The 23845-nt window shown below is 29.2% G+C and overlaps 1 protein-coding gene across 12 annotated transcripts in view; it reads left to right on the top strand.

Moving 5' to 3' along the window:
• LOC136983563 (serine/threonine-protein kinase VRK1-like) overlaps window positions 1–23845 on the top strand; it is a 104317-nt gene that overhangs the window by 66946 nt on the left and 13526 nt on the right. For all 12 annotated transcript variants that reach the window (XM_067280347.1, XM_067280356.1, XM_067280350.1 and 9 more), the window contains 5 exons: window positions 7058–7156; window positions 12036–12165; window positions 14741–14861; window positions 16084–16142; window positions 18997–19166. In XM_067280347.1, the coding sequence (XP_067136448.1) occupies window positions 7058–7156; window positions 12036–12165; window positions 14741–14861; window positions 16084–16142; window positions 18997–19166 (579 nt within the window). The remainder of the gene's footprint in view (window positions 1–7057; window positions 7157–12035; window positions 12166–14740; window positions 14862–16083; window positions 16143–18996; window positions 19167–23845) is intronic.

Genomic DNA, 23845 nt, shown 5'->3' with positions numbered 1-23845 from the left:
ATTTTCACCCACTTCCCAATTTCCAATCTAGTTGACACTTGGCATACATGTGTATTCCTGATGACAATACACTTTTTTAGATTTTACAATTTTAGTAATTAGCAAACAATTAAAATTTGTAAAAAGATGATAACATTGCTACACATAGGAAAACCCTTGCCCCTTTCAGTCATACTGTCTACATAAAATCTTTTAACTTAACTTTTTACCCACTTTCCAATTACATACTAAACTAAGAAGAATTTTGATAATTCAATGTTTCATATATAAAATTTAAAAAATGTAATGAAATGCTTTTTATTCACATAGATGCACTAAAAAGTAAAAAAACAAAAAAAGTTTTTTAGCTTTTGTAGTATTCTTATATTTGGTCACGCAATTGATAGAAAGGAAAACTAAGAATATTTCTAAACACGAATGACCCATTCTTTTATTTTTGCTCACATAATACCAAAAATACTGTGAAAGCTAAAGAAAATTTTTCTTTTTAGTACATTTACATGAATAAAAAGCTTTTATTTAGTTTATTTTTCTATCCATATGATCTGTTTGTTGTTCAGTTGAATTAAATTACTTATGGACAGATTTAATATATTGCAATGAGTTAATAATTATCCTGAACATTTTAATCTGTGTATTTAAATTATTATTTAACATATTCCCTTTGCTTTTCAATGCACTTGGCTCCGTGATGCACAAGTTTTGTTATTTCCTTTAAATAAAATATTTTTGGTTGAGAGGTGAGCAAGATATACACTGCTTCCTTCAAGTGTTGATCTGCAGAAAATTGTAGCCTTTTAAGGCTGTTTTGAGTTGATCAAGTATGATACTCTAAACAAGACAGGACAAGACTAGCTTTCAATATATCAAAATGCAGTTTTTGGAGAGTTTCCACAGTTTAGATCAGAAGAATAGAAATAGGCATTATCATGAAACACGCTGTTTTTAGAGAGCTAATTGCCATTTCGTTTGAATTGCAGATTAGTTCATCATAAAGAATGTTACTATAATTAGCACTGTTTACTGTTCTTTTTTGATAATGTTCCAGTATTGTTGCTTTAGTGTTTCAAAACAGTTAGCATTGTTTTTTTCTTTTTACTGTTGGTTGGTTTTTGAATTCTCTGTTGACTGATAATCCAGCATATTTCCATTCTATGCTTTGCCATTTTCTCTCTGGCTTATATTGGTGAATTCAAATGTTGTCTCCAATGATCATCTTTCTAAAAAGGTGTTACTTTCATCAACAATCCAAAAAGCTATCAATAGATGTCCAGACAATTCTGTTTGTGTGATTCTAAGAGTTGTTTAGAGATTTATTTGCACAGACTTTGATGTGAATGTGATTTGCCACTTCATCAGTAGTCATGTATCTGCTGTGAAGAACCATGTCATGAACACATTGTGTTATCATCAGTAATGATGTGGCTGAGTGTGTAGTTTGCATTTGACATTTGTGAAATCATTTTTGAACTTGTCAATTCATTCATAGATGCTGTTTTATGGCAATTCACTACTACTATATTGTGTTGCAAGCCTAATGAATTTTGCTTATGATCAATGGACTAGCTATGTGGAGTTTATCAAGTTTCTTCTCATATGTAGCATCTAAATAAAGATCAATTTCCCATGAATTTCTGGGAAGATTTTTCTTGTGTTGTTTTGGTTTATCATATCAAACAACAAACTCTGATCAATTTTGGCCCATAATATATCTTCAATCTACAAAACTTCTACTTGATCTTCCTTGGTGCAAACTAATAGTGAGTGGCTGTATTAATGTTACTGAAACTAACACCAGTAGTGAGCTATCAGGCTGAAATTTGCAACACAAAGTACAAAAATCAGATCATATCTAGCAATGCACATGTATATAAATAACGACTAACTTGTTACAAAGCTATACATCCACAAGAGCCGAATTATCGGGCTAGAGTTGGCTATAATAAATAAATAATTAATAAGACAATTTGGCACTAGAGCTTGGCGTTAGGCGCCATCTCTTACTAAACTTAATAATTATAATTAAATTAAATAAATAATCGCAACTTCTGCTATCCGTGCAGACACGGATAGCAGAAGTTGCTGGTTCAAGTCCCGCTTCGGGCCGATTTCTTTTCCTCCAGTTCCAAATTATTAAAATTATTTATTTAATTTAATTATAATTATTAAGTTTAGTAAGAGATGGCGCCTAACGCCAAGCTCTAGTGCCAAATTGTCTTATTAATTATTTATTTATTATAGCCAACTCTAGCCCGATAATTCGGCTCTTGTGGATGTATAATGCACATGTAGCTTGCAGTAAAATACAGTACAGTTATAGCCATATTTCAGATAATTATTGATTCATTCTTGTATTTAAAAAATTGCCTGATTTCTTGTCTTTTAAAGTAATTTAATTTTTGTATACAGCTCCTAGTTTCTATCTTTAGAAGATTCATTCATGTGATTTATAGAATTAAAATTATTTATTTTGATGTATTTTTTATATTTAAAATGTTTATCCTTTTTATTATTATTATTCATACTTTTTTAATGTCAGTCTAATGTAACAATGATATTGATGAGTAAATTTAATAATAGAGTAAATGGTACAATAATTGACCATTTTGAATTAAACCTCTAGTAAGAATTCTATAAAAACTATTCTGAAAATATTGCATGGCAGTATTAATACAAGTTTCTACTGTTAGTAGGTAACAAAAATTTTGTTCGTTTTTCTGTTGCATGTGATCAATAATCATACCACTTTGCATTTTCATAAAACAAAGTACATTTTGGATTAAATAATTTGTTTGTAATTTATAGATGTTGGCAGTAGATTCCTATCAGTGTCATGATACAAGGCAAAAATAAAAAAATTTGTGATTTCTTAATTCACATAGAAATTTTTTCCAAAGTTAAACATTTTGAAGCATTTTGACATGGCCTTGGTTTTGTTTATGAAATATTGTATTTTTGGCTGTGGATTTTTCCCATAATTATATGAAGCCCTCAGGGATGTATAGTGCCAACCCTCAGAATCACATTTCTGAGGTAATTGAGTTTGAATGTTTGAAAAAATCCTAAAATTGTATGAATAGGTGAGAGTTAATATTTTCACTTTCTGAACATTGCCTGTAGATGTAGCTGTCATCTCATTGTTTTGAGATTTTTCATTTTAGGATTTTTTGTGTTAAAAGCTTTTAACACAAACAAATTACTTACATTGACATAAGGAAATAGCAAGTATAATAAATTAAAAGCTTGCACACAAACACAAACTACTGTACATCCAGGAATCATACTATAAATATATACCCTCAGCTGATCATAGAAAACAACACACAAAATATACTGTGATCATGCAATAATCACAGACAAAATAATCCATTACAACAGACCCAGATAGCCCATTCATTGAGATACAAAACAAAATCACATAGATCATAGACATAGCTGTAAAAAACATCCACTATATACAAAATACATACACTGAAAAAATTAGTAAATACTTGAATTTACCCACAAAATAAAACATTTGTGGAGAATAGGTAAAATATTTATTGTGCTAGTAGTCCTTTCTTGCCCATTTATCATATCACATATACTACACAGTTTGGAAACATATTAAGGTTTTATAACAACAACAACATACATCACACTACAGAAAGCTGCCATACTAAACACATTTTACATGGGAAATTTTTAAACATACAGAAATAGCACATAAAAAAAACACTTTTTCTTTTAGTTAGGCCTTGACTTTGATCTATCATAACACTAACAAGGGGACCTTACGGTCTCGGAAATTCAGTTCGGGATGAGACTTCGCAGGTTTGTAGTATACCTCAAGGATGTCCACCTAAAAAAATTTTAAAGCGCACTAGCCAGAAGATTCCGAAAAAAAGGGCTCTAAAGTTTTAAGAGCAGCTCATATACCGATCGATTTTAAGTTTTCGCAGCACGGCGAAATGGCTGAGTCTGTAGCGAACCTTCTTGCCACGCGGGTGAGCTGGGATCGCGCCTACCTTTGGCTAATTTTTTTTTTTTTTTTTGTTTTAAAAATTATAACAACTTTTAAATAAAGTTAATGACCTAAAAGTATTATTAATTAAATCATAAATCATTTTATTTTATTTATGAAATGACTGTTACAGATAATTAAAATGTGAATTAAAGATATTTTATTTTTAAAAAGTTTAATAATTTCAAATGCATTTTTAATGGAGGTAAATCAAACCTTTAATTACTATTGTCATTAAAAAGTTATTACAAATTTTAAGATATTATAAGCTGTGGAGAGGTTAAAAATATTCGTTGAAAGAGCGGCAGATAGTCAGGAATTTTCAAGACTCTAACGGAACTAATTGAACAATGGTCCTTATCTGCTACAGAACAATATATACAGGTTTACCCACCCTTATTCCTCTAGAAACTCGATCTAACGTGCCAGTTCATTCTTGACTTTCGCAGGATTGGAGCGTTCTGTACTGTGAAATATTATCAAAATTTTTAAAATATTGTGAATTGAAAATGTCTGTTAATGGAGAAATCGCAAAAGTATCAGAAGATGGAAATGATATCAGTCAAGATTCATTATACAGTGAAAAGTTAAAGTTGAGGTTAAAAGATGCGGTCGTTTATTACGAAAGCTTGCTTGCTGAAAATAATTTGACAACATCAGAATCTTCAACTTCAATTTCTCGTGAAGCAATGTTGATGGGTGAAGAAATTTACGAACGTACTATGGACATGCTGGCTGAAAAAATACTTGTGACTGATGAAGAACTTGTTCATGAAAATGAAAACTGTGATGAGGAACTTTTTGAACAAGTCGAAGACCATAGCTCATCAGATGAATATGAACCAGAAGAAAAAAAAAGAAGAGAGGTAGACCATCTTTCTTTGGATTACAAAATTAAAGTTGTTAATATTGCAAAGGCTCACCCCACGTGGAATTTACGAACATTGCAAAAAAAAGGATGCAGCCGGTTAAAAAAGATGGAATATTTATCCCAATGGGAAAAAGAAATAAAAAAAGGAGGAAATCAATTTGATAAGTACGCAACAATCGATTCCTGGACACATGATCGTTTTGTTGAAGCCCGAGAGAATTATCAACAAGTGACAACTCGGAATTTACAACAGTGGGCTTTAGCAGCAGCACGACAATTTACAGATTTTCAATTTAAAGCTTCTGACAGCTGGGTTCATAAATTCAAAAAAAAGCATGGAATTCGTCAACGAAAAGTGACAAAATTTCTTTCAAAAAAAGAAACAGCGACAATCGAAGAAACCTTGGCTTCTGCAGACATTTTTCGAACCCAGACGTTGAAATTGATACCGAATTTCAACAAAGATTTTGTTATCAACACTGACCAGACAGGTAAATTTTTGCAGAGTATTTACTAACTTATTTTGCTCTCTATTTTTACGACTCTCTGACAAAATACTTCAATTTCGGTTGTTTTTTCTTTCCAGGATGTCAGTATCAGTCGGTGTACAACAGGACTCTGGGTGAAAAAGGAAGCAAAACTATTTTCGTTAAAAGGCACGACATGAATAAACTGACTCATACATATACCGCTCAATATGCTGTTACTCTGTCTGGAAAAGTCCTACCTCAAGTATTTGTTTGTTTGCAAGAAGCAACCGGTAATTTTGGTCCCCGAGTTCAAAAAACAGTAGATGAATATGCACAAAAATATAAAAATGTCGTAATAACGTCCTCGAAATCTGGGAAACTAACGACACGACTTTATATTGACTTTCTCAACCGTTGTTTAAAGTCTTATGTGGGAAAAGAACAGTTTTTATTAATTATTGACTCTTGGGGTGGCCAAACAAAGCCTGAATTATATGACGAAATCTTTCAGGATGACGAAAAATCACCGACTTGTACAATTAAAGTAATTCCACCAAAATGTACTCCTCTTGCTCAACCTTGCGACGTATATTTTTATAGACAGGTAAAAAATTTAATAAAACGCATACAAAATTGCACGTATCTGATTGAGAATAATAGAGAAATAAACTCCCGTGAAGACTGTGTAAAAATACAATCAATAGTGCATCATCAACTGTCATCGCCAATTTTTAATGAAATGATCCGGTATGCCTGGTATGCTTCCAGGCTTTCTGATGACAGAGAAATTTTTATGAATGTCAACGAAGTATGTTTTCCAATAGATCTTTTAAAGAAAGGTTGTTCGTGTAAACAATCGTCCTTCATAAATTGTGCAAGATGTCGAAATAGTTTTTGTTTTCAATGTTTTTATGATAATTATCATTCTGGTGATTGTATGTAAAATAAAAAAATTGACAAATAAAGACGATATTGTAAAAATTTTTATATAAATAAAACCCTACCCGAAAATTTGTTATAGTGGTAATTAAAGGTTTAATTTACCTCCATTAAAAATGCATTTGAAATTATTAAACTTTTTAAAAATAAAATATCTTTAATTCACATTTTAATTATCTGTAACAGTCATTTCATAAATAAAATAAAATGATTTATGATTTAATTAATAATACTTTTAGGTCATTAACTTTATTTAAAAGTTGTTATAATTTTTAAAACAAAAAAAAAAAAAAAAAATTAGCCAAAGGTAGGCGCGATCCCAGCTCACCCGCGTGGCAAGAAGGTTCGCTACAGACTCAGCCATTTCGCCGTGCTGCGAAAACTTAAAATCGATCGGTATATGAGCTGCTCTTAAAACTTTAGAGCCCTTTTTTTCGGAATCTTCTGGCTAGTGCGCTTTAAAATTTTTTTAGGTGGACATCCTTGAGGTATACTACAAACCTGCGAAGTCTCATCCCGAACTGAATTTTTGAGACCGTAAGGTCCCCTTGTAAGCATTGTTATGTAAGTTTTGTAGTATACACTCTATCAACATAATAATAAATGAAACATTAGTATATTGGTATTCTTCCGTGTTTAGCTAAATTAGAAGTCTAAAAATAATTCATTAGAAATGAAGATTAATTTAAAATTATTTTCAATTTAAAAAACTTAACACACAATTGTTATAAACATTTTTAAATTTATTTACATATATATTTTTTTTCTTTATAGATAGATATATTAGAATACATTCATAGTTTCGGATATATTCATGCCGATGTAAAAGCTTCAAATTTACTTCTTGGATATGGAAAAGGGAATGAGAATAGGGTAATTTATGTATTTAAATTAAAAATATAAAATGCAATACTTTAAATTTTTAAAAAATTGAATATAAACTACTATTTCAAGTATTAGAAGCATTTCTTTCTTAAAATAATATTTTGACTACTTGAAAAAGCAGTTTATATTTTTATAATATGGTATCTGATCTACTCAGTTCGAAGATTAAATTTATATATTTAATTTTTCTATTAAATGATTTGTATAGTTAATTATAAAATATTTTAATTTAAAAAAAAATAATGTTAATCATATTTAACAAAATATCGTGTATTGTTTTGTGATATAATATAGTTATGTAATTAATGCATCCATTTTTTTTATTATTATTATTTTGAAAGTATTAAATTTAAGTTCTTGTGTAATTTTTACCTTTTAACTGGAACATTCTAATATGCTAGTTAAAGAAGAAAGTTTAATTTGCATTTGGTCTAAAACGCTGATAGGATGTAAAAACATGAAAAGCTTTTTGTTTCAATATTCTAGCTTATAAAGGAGTTATCATTTAAAATATACAAATTATAAAAATTAAATCAGTTTTTATTATCATGTGTAATAAATCCATGTATGTCAATCATTATAAAAATACAAATAAAATCAACTTTGTTAACTTTATATTGATTTATTAAGATATAAATCAATATAAAGTTAGTTCAAATATTTTTCTTGAATTTATAAAAATTATTTAAGATTTAATTTTTATAATTTGTATATTTTAAATAATAACTCCTTTATAAGCTAGAATATTTGATCATATAACAGTCCTAAGAATGATTCCAAACTTCAATAATTCTAATTAACCAAAACTGCTTTCTCAGAGTCCAAACAATCTATAATTTCACACAGTTTAATTCTCAGGTATTTTTAGATCATTCACATCCATCTTTAGAGGATATTTATTTCTAAGTGCAAACTTCAAGAATGCCTCATGCAAACATTTTTTTAAACCTGTCAAAAGTTTAAAGCTTTGAAAATCTTTCAGAGTTCTATTATTCTAGGGAACACAGATGGATTCAAAATCCTCTGTTTTTACTGTTTGCATATTTCTAATATTCCAAGAAAAACTTCTTGTAGGAGTGGGATTTGATCCTGTCTGGAAACAACCTCAATCCTGACATCAAATTGTGGGAATATGCGGGCTTAGGGTCAATACCCTAATTGCCACTTACATGTCATGTTGGTAAAACTCTCCCACTTTGTCTTTCCGGATGGCTTTTTATTGAGTGGCAAGGGACATAAGCAAGTCAACAGGTGGTTGGGAGTGACAGGAGACAGGTTAAATAAAATAACTAAGCATTTATTAATATCTAAAGTTAATATACAAAAAGTCTACAAAGCTAACTCAGTTAAATGCAATTAAGATACTAAAAAAATATATATAAAGGGCTGCTCTAGGCTAAGCCTATTTCTCTTGCTGGAGAGAGTTTACAATTTGCTAACAAAATACCTCTATTAGGAAATGAACGATATGCATCGATCTGTTTGTAGGAATTTAGTCCTAAACAATATAGCGATCTGTATAGAAGTTTGAAGCTGTGATCTGTCTTCTACCGGAGTCTTCCTTTCGTGGAGCCGGGCGACGAATGTATCACATTGACAAGTTATAACTTCTTTTGGATCGCCCTGAGCTTCCGGTGGCTCGAGCTTTTATTCGATTGTTGTGGGAGTGATGACATGATCATCCATGTTGAAGATGACAATGCATTTTCTGACACTTATGTGTCAACTTTCCCATCAGATTGCTGACAATCTGGGTGACCTCTGATCTGAAACTACTCAATAGTTTTTCTATCGGCGGATGTTTAAATATCTTTCAAAAAAATTTGCATTACATTTTTATTTTCTCAGATATGTGCAGATTTCACACAAACTTAGTTAAGATAATGTAGATGATGTAAAAAATAAAAAAGGCTGATTTCTTCTAGCTTATAAGATGAAGAATGGATTCATTCTGAGAAGAATCTCATCTTAAATGTATACAGATAATGAATTCTAAATAATCTTTTGTGATTACATTAGCTGCACAAAATATATTCTAATGAAAAGCTTAAAAATAAAGTAATAAACTATAAAATGAATATTTTTCTTAGAATTAAAATGTAAATGCTTAAAGATATCTAAAATGTACTGTACAATAAATAAATCATAGATTGGGCTTGAGTTTGTTGTTCATATCAATTAAGTCAGAAATTATGCAGAACATAATAATTTTAAATGCACTTTATTACAATAAAAAATTTCTTGAGAATTCCGTAACCTTACATCTGCAGGTGTATAGGATAAACTACCGGTAATATCAGTGATCCGAAACTTATGGTTTAATTATGTTTATTTTGATTGACTACATACATAATTAGGTGCATTTCAGCTCAACTTACATTTTTTGGCCCCTCGTCAGTAACTAAAATTATTAAGAGCTAGGTATGAGTACAAAATTAATTAAACATGAAATAATAATAAAACTGAACATAATGGTAATATCTTATTTTGTATTGAATCACTCATCTCCTTAAATACAAAAGTACATGAACGTGATATGGAACTTATTTTGCACCAATATTATTAAGCAAATGATCAGATTATATGAGGTAGCTTCAGAAAGTTCCTAGAATTGTGCTGGGTTAGTCAATTAAAGGCAATGAAAAAGGAAACATGTAACACATGTCTTAACTAAACATGTCAGAAATAGAGAAATGTATTCAAACAAGTCTGTACTCTCTGTGAAGATGACAAAAACTACCATTCACTGAAGGTCATGTTAGTGAAATGATGTGAAATGAAGTGTGGAAAAAATGTCTGTGGAAGAACAACATGCAAATATCAAATTGTGTGTTATTGGGGGAGAAAACCTGAGACCAAAAAGATGCTTCAGGATACCTATGGTAAATTATTCATGAAGTATTTGAAGTATTCTCAAGTTTATGACTGGCATAAATGCTTTTGTGAGGGATGGGAAAGTATTGCTGATGATTTGCAAAGTTGTTGTCCATCAACATCTGAAGAGATTGGATGTACATGAGATTGTGAGGTTGGACAGATGGCAGTCAATTGAGCAGATCACCAAGGCAGCAGGAATTTCAGTTGGAAGTTGTCATTCTATCCTGCATGATCATGGTACCACAAATGCTCATGGCGGACCAGCAAGAGACTCGCAAGATGTTGTGTGGAGATCTCATTGAACTGGCCCATAAGAATCTAGAATTTCTTGACATTATCACAGGTGGCAAAACCTGGTGTTTCTTGTATGATCCTCAACCAAAACAACAGTCCACAGAATGGAAGTTGCCTACCTCACCACAGTCCATGAAATTCAAGCAGGACAAGAGTAAGAGGAAGGTCATGTTTGGAGGTCTTTGACTCCCAGGGGATTGTTCACTATAAATTTATATCTGAGGGTTGCATAGTCAACAAGGAGATGTATGTTGACATTCTTTGCTGTCTTAGAGAAGCCATCCACTGAAAATGTCCACTCCAATGGGAACCCAACACATGGGAGCTTCTCCATGACAATGTCCTCTGTGCATTTGTCACTGCTGGTGAAGCAGTACCTGACCAAACATGGAATGATTGCATTGGAGCATCCTCCATACTCCAGATCTTGCTTCGTGCAATTTCTACCTCTTCCCCCAGCTGAAAGATGCCATCAAGGGATGCCACTTAAGGAATGTGGACGAGGTTATACAAAGTGCAACATCTGTGTTGCAGGCACTGTCATGAGTCATCTTCCAAGAATATTTTTAGCAGTTACACGAGTATTGACAAAAGTGTGTGGTTTCCAAGGACAATACTTTGAAGGACATGTTGCTTGATTTGTCAATTGCACTTCTACTTTTGAGTAATAAACCAAATCTGGGAACTTTTAAAGCTACCTTGCACATGTTTGTAAGCACTTTATTACAGCAGAACCTGGTTAACTCTGATTGGTGGGGGATTTGGACTTAGATTTAAAAAGTTTTCACTTATAGCAGTTCAGTTAAAAATAAAGATTTTGTGCATTGGTTTATCAGTGACTCATAATAAATTATCCATACAATATTTCTGTGGGTCTTATTACATAGAATTGTTGGCAATGTATACCTCTTGGTGTTATCCAGAAATTCAAACACTTAACCAAATGGTTAAATAAGCTATCAAGAAATATTTTCCTGAATGGCTGAGCCATTCATGTCTAATTGTTTAGTAAGGATTTTTCTAAAAGCAATATTTTGTGTCTAAAATTGATCTTTTTTATCAAAAATATACCATTCTTTATGATTGTTATTTTTTTTTTTTTTAATTTTGTTACAAAGGTTGAAATTTGTACACAGGGTCGGACTATAATAGTTTTTAAAATTAGTTTATCAAAAAACCACTTATTTATTACATGAGCTAGTTGGAGAAATCCATTAGAAATTAAATAAAAGCAAGAATTCTCAAAAAAAGCAGGTTTGAATGGCTGTTAGAGTATCTAGGTCTTGCACACTAGGTTTCTGGAATCGACCCTTCTGCCTGTCGTTACATGACAACTCTTACTTTTAGTCGTATGTGGTTCCTGCACTTTACAGAAAGTTTGATTAGTTTATTCAATAGGTGAACGTTAATTATTTTATTAAAATTAAAATTCCAGAGAGTTTATGAAAATACTATGTTAAAACAGTTCAACGAATTCAAGTTTACCAATTTAATTTAACATGTAAGTCCCTATGCTAGACAATACAGGAAAGAAACTGTCTGTAACACAACTTCAAGTTATACTAGTTTAAGTTAACTAGGTTCCACTGTACTAAGATTTTGGAAAGATATGCAATAAAAAAAAATATCATTAAACATTATTTTTATATTTATAACAAATGGCTTTTTATCTAATTATTAATTGTTTTATTTTAAGGTGTACTTAGTAGATTTTGGATTGGCTTGTAAATATACTTCAGATGGAAAACACAAAGAATATAAGGAAGATCTTAGGAAAGCTCATGATGGTACAATTGAATTCACAAGTAGAGATGCTCACATTGGAGGCAAGTATTTTTGGTGATGATATTTGTTTTATTAGTGTTTGAGTGTGATAGGAATTTCAAATATACACATTTATTTTTATTCTAGAAGTTTGGCAATTAATAATTGTAAATAAAAAAAATACTTCTACATATAATGAATTGAATTTTATCTTAATCGTCACATTATTTGATGTCATGCTAAATAAACTTGAGGTGGCAGAAATATTTCAATGTGTTAGAAGTGTGATTATTTTTTGAATGTTTGGTAAAGAAAACATCAAAAACATAATTAGAAGGTATACTTAAAAAAAGAACAAAACACCACATATTTTTCACCTCATGGGAACACAGCTTTATATAACAGTTTTTTGTGTCTTCTAATTTCAAATACATTCAGTGATTCTATATTCTAATTTTATTGCACATACTTTTTTTTTCCACTTTTGGGAACTATTCATTTGGTCTGTTACTTTAAGCCTTTGACCGCCTCAAAAAATTACCAAAGTATTTTTTGTATTGTATATTTTATTTCAATTCAAAAATTTTCCCCTAAAAGAGTTACATAGATGACTGGCATGACTCTCTTACTAGTGGAAAAGTATGATGTACAGAGGCAAGCCACTACTAATTTGAGGTGGAGAGCATATATTTTAAATTAAAAAATTATTAAAAATTGCAGCTAAGCATTGTGATGATGTCACAATAAATAATTGCTTGTTATTGTGACATAAATTTCTTCTTAGCATGTATGGAACTAATTTTTAAATCACTTTTCAAACAGATGTATTGCAGATAAATCTTGTAATTTCTATGAGAGCATTTTACTAAGGTTTGAAAAAATTCATTTAAAATTGAAATAATGATTAGATTTAAAAAATAATAATTAAAATGGCTGATGGTATTTTTTTTAAATTAAAAAATTTACAGAAACTAAGTTATTTTCTTTCTGCCATGTCCAATCATTAGAAAACAATGACAATGTTTCTTCACAGAGGTGACATTTTATTGTAGGCTACACCTCTGCAGAATTGTGTAAAACAGTTAAGTGTTCACTTATGATAAGCCAGTTAAAAAATTATTGTTGTTTTCTTATGCTTAGTTATGGTGGAAAGAAAACTTAGTTTCTTCAAATTTTTTAATTTTAAATAAAAATAATTTTTATACTTTAATATGAAACTAATTTCCTTACAAAATGTATGCTATAGTAATGAATATAGCATAATTCAAACTACACTAACATTAAAGAAATATATTGCTAAAAGATCTAACAGTAACAAATATTCAGTTGTTTCTACTATTCAGCTGCATAATAGAAAAAAACTTTGACATCTGTTATATTTAGTGTGCACAAGTTATATAAAGTTATTGGTTTACGTCATTGCCAGATCATAACACTAGTCTGTAGATTTAAATTTGTAGGCTGTTGTCATGATCTGCCAGTATGGTCTGTAATAGTTGCATTATTTACAGAAAACTTAAAAAAAGCAATTGATAAAATTTTTATACTTTATATATATTGTAGATATAATACTTGTTAACAAGCTTGCCAAAGTAATACAATCTTATTTATACTTCATCTTTATATGAATATGTTGTTTTTTTTTATTATTTTCTTATTGCTTCAGTATTATGTTTCACAAGAAAACTTATGTTCTATCTTTTCGTTAGTATTATTTTTATTTGATCTATTTCTGTGATAAAAAGGTTTTTGTACGTTTAAAGATGATTCATGTAGAAGATTTCATTCTTACATTTTAATAATAATTGAAAATAATAAATTTGTGTAAAAAATTACTTTAACTTAATGTATGTTGTTTTTATTTTCTGTGTGTTTGTATTGCATTACCTTATGTAATATGAAGAATGGTGATTAGTTTTTGAAGTTCATATGCTCAAGTCTTCATTCAAGACTTGCTCAGTACCAAGAAATGTGATAACTTCCAGTACTCTGGCTACTAAAATAATATATGATAACTAGTAATATATAGTTTATTATCATCTTTTACTGGTTATCGTTAGTTTGAATATTTTGTCACAAAATCAGCTTAATTAGGGTTGCATAATGGCACAAGGCTAAAAACAGGAAAATAAAATTATGTTGACAAAGGAGCTGCAAATGAGGATTTTTAGAGTTAAAGATTGCTCATGACTGCTTTAGTGATATAGATCTAGAATTTGTTAATGTTATATTTTCAACTGGAAAAAAAGATAAGTGTATTTTGACTTTGCCTTGCATCTTTCCTAGTAAAAAGATATTTGGTATTAACAACAATATTGAACTTTTTCATAACTTACATATGCTGAAATGATTTTGAGATGATTCAAAACTAGCTAAGTGAAAAATGAAAATATCAAAAAATGAAATTGTTTAACAGATCCAATTCACTCATTAATAATCAAAAGGATAAGTTGTTTAATCAGTGGTGGTGATCAAGATTTGCAAAGATTTAATCATTTTGTCATAAGTTGAAGTTTTGTTATTGTGAATAGTATGAAATTTGATTTTAAAAAAAATAAAAATTTTATTAAAAATAAGTTTAAAATTTTAAAAATTTATAGTCCTCAATTTTTAAAGCAAATTATTTATGAATTATAGCTCATTCAAGAAGAGGTGATCTTGAAATTTTGGGCTACAATATGTTGCAATGGTTGTGTGGCAGTCTTCCTTGGGAGGATAATCTTAAAAATTTAGAATATGTCAGTCAAAGCAAGCAAAAGTAAGTGAAAATTTTTGATGGTTGCTATCTCTAAATTTTTTAAAGAATTTTAATTCTGCAGGAAACTATTGTGTAGGAAATTGTTCATAAAAGATATTATGAAGAATTATTTTAATAATGGTGAAAACTGCAATTAGAATTGTTATTTTGTATATTTATTGAGTATTTCTAGGAAGATAGTATTTTAAGTTAATGATTCATTAAGCTACATTTTTGTTAATTACTACTTGGTATATTATTAACCCAGTGCTCATGTGTGTGCATGTATTCATGCCCACTTAACATTATATGTCATATTCTTATGATTCTAATATGCATTTTTGTCCATTTTTACTTGTTTGAAGTAGAAGTGCATTTTAGAATCAATGACACAGTATTTTGCAGCATTAAAATGAATAGTTATTGTATGTAGAGAAGAGCAAGGAAAAGAACTACCAAACATATCCAGTTTTGTGGCATTTGTATTATTTTTGTAACTAATTGTTACTTGACAAAATTTGAATAAAATTTATTATTTAAAAATATTACCTCCCTAAAATAATCTTAATAAGTTTTGGAGTTTCAATTGTGTGTTTTAGAATCAATAAGAATAAGTAGAATCTTAGAATTGAGGAAATAGTATATACATATTATACAGAAAGGCAGAAACAATTTGTCAATTAACCACATTAAACATATTTGTGAACTGCCTTTCTAAAGCACCCCAAGTCATTAGCTCCTTCCAAGAAAACCTGTAAACTTAAATTACTCTGTAGGGAAATGGTAATATCTCTACTGAGCATCTGAATGACCTTGTTGTTAAAGTATGATGTATTGTTGCATCAAATCTGTGTAAGCGGTTTGAGGTTGACCATGCACCTTATAGACATCAAGCAAAGAATAAAACCTTAATGTCTAAAATAAAATGTTTACAAGCATAGAACATTTTTTTTTTTTTTTTCACTACTTACTATTTTACAGAAGTTTGAATTATGTTGCAATGTTTAAATTTTAAGCATGTTTCACTTAAATACTGGCATTTATTTCTTCGTCATGCTTTCCAGGATATACCTGATATATTAAAAATGGTAATGGTATGGTATAAAATATACAATTATATTTTTAAATTTTCAGAAATTTTTAAAAACTTCTTAAATTATTATTTACAAATCTTATAAAAATAGAATAGTCAGTCTTGTAAAAAAATAAATTCAGAATGTTTCATCTGTTATTTTTATTACAGTTTTATTGCACACATTCCAGACTCTGTGAAAAGATGCTTTTCACCAAATTCTACTCCAGGTAATTTAACATTTTATATTTTTATTGCATTGATCAAGTGTCAAGTGTTTGTTCTTATTTTGTCCAGAGTAAATGGGTGAGAAATTCTTAACACATACCTATCATTATGCCATAAATAGAATGGTCTTTATTTGTTAATGTCTACTGTGTTATAAAATATTTCATCTGCTGATAGTTAAATTTCTATTTTTAAATTTATTCTTCTATACAACATTAACTGAGTCTTACAATAAAAAGGCAAAAGTACTTTCAGAAATGCAATTTTCTTACTTTTAATTTAAAATGTCAGTGTTTTTGTGTTTGCTTGTTTACTTTTTCATCAAAATAGCATAGAAAAAGCATTTTATACTATTTGTCAAATGTTTTAAAAAATATCTTTTATATCCAAATATAATTATTAATGGCACTTACAAAAGTTGGACATTTTAATCTACTCACCAAAAAACCTTTTATTTCAACCAGCAGGAGTTTCATGTAAATTTGGACAAACATTTTCGATCTAATTATAAGTCTGTTTCAAGTCTCCAATTTTTTATTCTATTTTGGAATTTGTTGTAGAACACTATAAGTTTTAAATCTTGGAATGCAGTACAAAAATCGTATATGATAAATGTGTAAACATTCTGCATTGATGTTATATATATGTTATAAATGAACACACATTATTTATGTCCCATCACATTCAACGAGATTCACCATCTTAGTTTTTGTTGGATCATTGTTAAATGTTTGCCAAGCACTTGACATTTTCCCTTTTTCCTTAAAATTAATTTCAATTCAATTCTTTATTGTAAGAACCTTAATTTGTTACAAGGGTGTTAAAGTACAGTATTATAAAAAACTGAAGTTAGTACAATTTAACAAATTAATATAATAGCTTAGTAGTACTAAATAAATCACAATAATAATCATTTTTATACATATGTAAATCTGAAATTAGTAAAATTTAACAAATGAATTAAGCAGCTTAGTACAGGATAACACAAAATAAAATACACACAAATAATTGTTTTTCGAAAAACAAAATAAATTAATTACAACTTTCCAGGATTTAATTCTTGTCAAATACTTTTCTATTTGTTTCAAATTTGATATAGTGAAAGAACACATGTTCCCAAGTTTCATACATTTGCATACTATAATTACTGCAAATTCTCTCAGGGTTTATTATTAGTCTACTGTTATACATCAAAATATAATTTTGATCACATCTCAGCTGTAGAATTAATCTCTTTACATGATAATTTATGTATGTAGACAAATAATCGTCACACAAATAAGTTGTTTTAAAAATACAATATAATTGAAAATGCTTGTTCTGTTCCAACAAAGACCAACAAAATTTTCTTGTATGCTTTATTTGCAGCAAACTTTTATAATTAATGTTTGATAACTTTCAATCAAATGAGGAACTTGAAACAACCATAGAAATGAGAAACTGTGTTGATCTAACAGATTTTTTAACCTTAAAATTAATATATTCTTGTGAGATGGGGTTGTTAAGATGCTGCTCAACTGTCTAGGATGGCTTTGAATTTTATAGAATCAGGAAGATCTTCAGGATCTTTGTCTAGTATTCCTAACACCAGTTAGGGTAAATTTCAGTTTATGCCGTAACTTGTTCTACCTATTGGCAGTTTAACATCTGAGTGGCAATGTCTAAATTCTAATTGGAGGGGTAAATCGAGTGGCAGAGGAGTCATGTATGATTTGGGAGATGGACAAATGGAGGCTCAGACAAATCCCTTTTATAACTAAACTATCTTATCTATTGGGATATATAGCCTTAATCATACAATGTATATAAATTGACTAGCAGATAAATATTTAAGGCATACAATAAACTAATATAGAACTTACAACAAAAGTATATAGTGACTAATGCCTGGGTTTTGGTGGCCGAGAGAGAGAGCTTACAAAAGTTCATACTACCTTAGGCTTGGTGAGTTAACCCATCTCTTCTTGTAATGTAGACCCTTTGTCTTAGTCTGAGTCAATCGTCAGACGGGGATTATGACATGGCTTGACTCTGTCTGTGGGATGACCAAAAGCAGCCCTGAGGGAAGGAAGGTACTGTCCCCTTTTATAGAGAATTTGATGGCCAATAAGGTTCGTTCCCAATGTGGTCATGTTCTCAGTAAATTTCCATCCAACAGGAATTAAGCATCCGCTGAATCAGAGGAAGTCGAGGCGAGATGCATAAATTGATAAATTTATATCTTTCTTTCTATTTTACCAAATGTTTCAAAATATTAACTAAAATATTACTTTAAATTTATGTTAAAATAATTGTTTCTTTTTTAAATTGAAATGTTTTCTAAACTGCAGATTCTCACATCCTCCTCTCCATCTTGCTTTGTAAATTTCTAGAGCTTCTGCGTTTTAGTCTGCTCAATTTGGATATTATGCCCAATAGGACTAGTTTGTTCAGATTCAGGTTTTGCTCCCGTTTTGGAGGCATATATGGAAGCAAACTTACAATTAGGTTGAAAACATTTGTCCAAATTTACATGAAACTACTGCTGGTTGAAATAAAAGGTTTTTTGGTGAGTAGATTAATGGCACTTATAAATCAAAATGAAAAAGATTTATTTTATAGATTAGAATTAATAAATAGGTTAGAAAATTCAATTATAATTTTAATTAAACTTATTCAAAATTTATAGTTTAAATCTATTTTGACGATTGTGAATGAATACAAGAATTGTTTAGTAAGCAGAATTGGTTTTTTTAATATATATATTTTTACATAAAGAGAATGTTTGTATAATATATTTATCAGTTTAGTATTTTAAGTGTGTAAATTATATAAAACCATATATCTCTCTTTATTTTATCTAAATATTATTTTCAGCTGGAATTGAAGAATACTTTCATTATGTAGCTGGTCTTAAATTTGATGAAGAACCAAACTATAAATATCTTCAAGATGTATTGAAAGATGGTATTAGAAAAGCTGGTTCTAGGCATGATGGTAAATTAGTATTTAAATCTTCACCCCAACAAAGAAGTAAATCTCCAAAGGTAAATTATTAAATACATACAAAACTTGTTTATTTTATTGATATGAAATAGTTGTGCAGTTGATTGTTGAACAAAATTATTCAATAGTTTGCTTAATAAATACTTAACATAATTATGGTCTTTGAATCATAATTATGTTAAGAACTTGAAACATATTAAGGATTATGACTACAGAATTTAGCTCTTTTCTTCCCAACTGGTTCTACAAGTTTTAGTGCTTTAGTTTGAAAACACCCAAGGCTAATATTAGTCACTGAAGGTCACTAGACACACATTATTTTATAACTTTGTAAAATATTCAATTTTTATCATACAGCTATGGAAAAAATCCTGTATATACATTTCTTTGTATAGTTTCTGATTATTTACTTTTTGTTTGTGGATGCCAAAAATTAGTTTATCATCACATACTGTCTGTTTGTAATATTTTACTACACTTTTACAATAGATGAAATAATTTGTTTTTATTCATTTAACTTTTTCAACGACCTAGCTTAAAGTAAAGTTTGTCCTTTACATTTAAATCTTATATCAAAATGTATTGAGGTATTTAATGAGGAGCAGTTCTTATTTATATCAAAAAGTTCATGTTTGTTTTTCACATCTACTTTATGTAATTTTACTTTTCTAAAATTAACGAACTTTAATAGTTATCATAATTGTATTAAAAAGAATCAATCATTTTGTATAAAAAGTTCTTATGTTTATTATGAAAAAAAGCATGTGTTTAAAAAATTCAAATAATGAAAAATGATGATAATTTTCAAAAAAAATAAAAAAAGATTGATGTGCAATCTTTCCTCTTTTTTTTTTTGAAAACAAATTATAACTAAATGTTATTAAATTTAAGATTATACAAATAATAAACTTATATATATAAAACTTATCAAAAGAAAAAAAAACATAAGCTTTATAAAACAAGAAAACGAAATTCAAAAAACAAAAAAACACACATGTTTCCTTTGGATAAATTATAAATAAATAAAATTGTTAAATATATTATATAAATAATAAATATATATGTAAAACTTAGCAATTTAGGACTAAACACTAGTATAACGAAAAACTAAAAAATTGCACGTTTCCTTTGTTTTGAAAAAATAACAAATAAATCTATACAGAAATTATGATATATATAAAATATAAATATATAGGTCTAATATATATATAGTAGGTAAGATTTCAAATAATTACAAAATCATGCAATAAGTATACTCGATAAAAATCACAAAAAAGCTCAACAGTAAAACAAAGCTGAAAATGTTTTACATATTTTAAAAGAAAAATATATATATATATAATAATTACCATTGCCAGCTAATTAGAAATATGTAAAACACAGTGTAATGATGCATGTACTGTACAGAACTACCATCTAAAATACAAATTTTTTATTAAGATTAAACAAATTTGAAATTGACAATTTTATGTCACAGCTTTATCGCTAAACCCTCACATGACGAAATATCATCAAGTGGAGGAGAAAGAGTTAAAAGAATTTTTATACTACTAGAGAATGTTTTACTTTCTTGGCTGTTAACAACTGTAACATAAGGGAAAGTATGAAGATCACTCAAATTTTACATTTCTCAATGCTTTGACACTCCTGGAGCCCAAAAAGTAAAAATAAAAAATACCTTACAAAATTCTTGTTTGTGTGTGTTATCTATTTTGAATTATAACTTGGGACTGGATGAACCAAAAATTTTGAAACTTGGCAGTTCCATTTCTACATATGGAACATTCAGAGATGCCAACTACTATGGATCTTCTGTAATTTCTATGGAAGCTGCATGTAAATTAGACTTCTGTAGTTTGTACAAAATCATCCATAACAATCTTTACACCTATGAATAAGCATGCTAATGCAACAAGTGACAAGATGTATTTGTTAATTAACATTTACTGAGTTTCTGAATAGAACATTTTGATAAATTTCTATGTAATTGGTATGAGAAATTATATTGTCTTTAGAAATGTGTATGCTATATCATGTCTGTTACCATACATTATACCATGAAACCCAAACAAGACATTGAAGACTACACAGATTGGTCAGAACATCCTAAGAATTGTTTCATTCAGTAGCTCTGATGTAAGAAAAACATTGATTTTAGAAATATATGCAAGCACTACTGGTATTGTAACATTGAGTTAAAGAATGATGACAGAATTTGATCTTACAGGCTACAGGTTGGGCAATGCTGACGTAAGAATTCAGCAATTTTGTCGACATAGAATCACTAATATGCCAGGCCTCAAACCAATCTGTGCATTTTTACCAATGACAAGGAATGTACAGTATGTATAGTGGATGCTTCTAGTTTACAAGTGACTGACTAAACATCTGTCTCAAACTACTATTAGTGTATGGCTGAGTCGCACAATTGTGCTAAAACCTGTCCAAAAATGACATTCTTTTGTCATCACAATTGTGTGCTCTGGAAAACCCATGCAAAAAGACAATATAGGGATCTGCATGACAGACAAAATGGCTGATTTCATCAATTATATGAATTTTATTCTATCAAATGAGAAGTATCAATTTAAATTATTTTAAAAATCTGTTATAATTTATTAATAAATGTTCAGAATTTTAAGAGAAACCTTATGATGAAATAAATTTTTTTCTATTTATATATTTACCTATTAATTTGTTTTAATTTTTGTTTAAATTTTGGTTTACCTATTGTAATAAATTATTGTTTTACAACATAAAATGAAATTTTAATGAATTTTTTTGGTGTCTAATTTAAATTAGTGTACTGGTTTAAATATTGAAAAAAGTATAATTTAAATTTCGAACATTTTTACAATTACATGCATACATTACATACAGGCTGAACCTCACTAATCTGACAAGTTTGGTACCAAATAGGTCCCAGAGTAACATTTTCTAAATTAGTGAATCTTAGGGTTAAAATGGCAATACAGTTGGTGATCAGTTAATGAACATAATTCGTTCCAAGACTTTGTTTGCTATTTGAATTGTTCATTAACCAATTATTGATTTACCTTAGGTTTTTATGGGAATTTGATTAATTCATTCTGGAGACTCCAAAAAATAAAAGATATACTTTCTTACTATGTTTATTTATATGTGTAATAATAAAAATACAGTCTAACTTGTTTATAATGTCATCCATGGGACCGGCAATTTTTTGACGTTATAACTGAGTGCCGTTATCTGCAAAGTCTATTATTATCATATGTATAAAAATGCAAACTACATGTTTAAATCAACTTTATTTACATTATTATGTCTAAGTTAACATCAATGTAATTAAAAATTTCAAAAATTACCTTTTTTAGAGATTTCTTTGTCATAAGTTTCAATAATGGCGGAACTTTTGGTTTTGAGAATAATGTCGAATCAAAAGGCAACAAAAGGTTAAACTAATGTATGCAAATTAAAAATAATTCAATTATTTCTTTATAAACTATTTAATGTAATATGTTATATTAAAAATAATAGAATATTTAACAATTTAGCATAAAGTAATTTAAAAATGAGTACATAATAACTGATCATCACGTTGTTAAAAGTGTAGCAAACCTCATCCCACCGAAGTCAGGTGGTGAGAGTACCACCCACGGTCATTCTAGGAAGTGGACTCTGATCCTAGGACTAAACACACAGTATTTTCTTTGTGAAATAAAATTTGTAATCTAATTTTGTAAATTTGGGAGTGCTTCAAATATGATGTTAAAATGGTTTTATGTCATTACAAGTGGGTTTTTTAACATTATCTAGTATAGTAAAGTCATGGGACCAATAAAAATTTTGTTACATTAGGATTGTTGTTACATTCGATGACATTATAACCAAGTTAGACTGTACATATATACACAGTCTTGCATTTTTATTAGATGTTTTTTCCATTTGTGGGGGTTAAAGAATCTGTCCAATGTCGATTGCTTTTCTCTCTTCAGGATTTTTAAGAAGTAATTAATAGCATTATAATTGTATAGATCTCCAAGCCTATTAACCTCATTCTGGTTTGGATGCCATTTGGATGCCTGTTGATCTGACATCCTCCCACTTCCTCAAAGGATCTTTAATTGCTTGAGACTTCCTTGATATATCTTTCATAGCTAAGATTGTGTTTACTGTAGACCTGTTCAAGCCATACTGCCTAGCTACATCAGACATCTTCTGCCCACTCTCTACCTTAGCTGTTATCTCTTGCTTGGTTTCTACAGTGAGCACAGTTCTTGACACTCCACTCTTTTTATGCTCCATAATATTATCAGTTTTTTTTTAAATAATAATTTCAGAAAAGCACTTACAAAAATTCAGGGAACAAAAATCAACTAGTGCACACAAAATTATTTACATGCAAGGCTCAGATAAAATTTAGTATTAAAACATTAATGAATATCCGATGGGACAGTTAAAGTCTCGCCTTTTGTAAATAAAAACCAATGCAAAACTTAACAAGTACCCGCCTAACAGTCTCACAAAGACTATAAAAAATTATTTATCAGAAAGGTAAACTAAAAGCTGGAATTACAAGGAAGAGTTTCAAAATTCAGAGGAATACTATCCGATTGGTATCGGGTTGAGCGTCGATGTTGACATCTCCAGAGCTCCAAAAAGTTTTGAATTGTCACCTGGAGACAAGGGAAGACCAATTGGTATTAACTATTTTATGTCACTTCTTTTTCTGTATGTTCTG

This window comes from Centruroides vittatus, unplaced genomic scaffold (assembly GCF_030686945.1).
Source record: "Centruroides vittatus isolate TY-2023 unplaced genomic scaffold, ASM3068694v2 contig_883, whole genome shotgun sequence".
Lineage (NCBI taxonomy): Eukaryota > Metazoa > Arthropoda > Arachnida > Scorpiones > Buthidae > Centruroides > Centruroides vittatus.
This window is presented reverse-complemented; position numbering and strand designations above follow the sequence as displayed.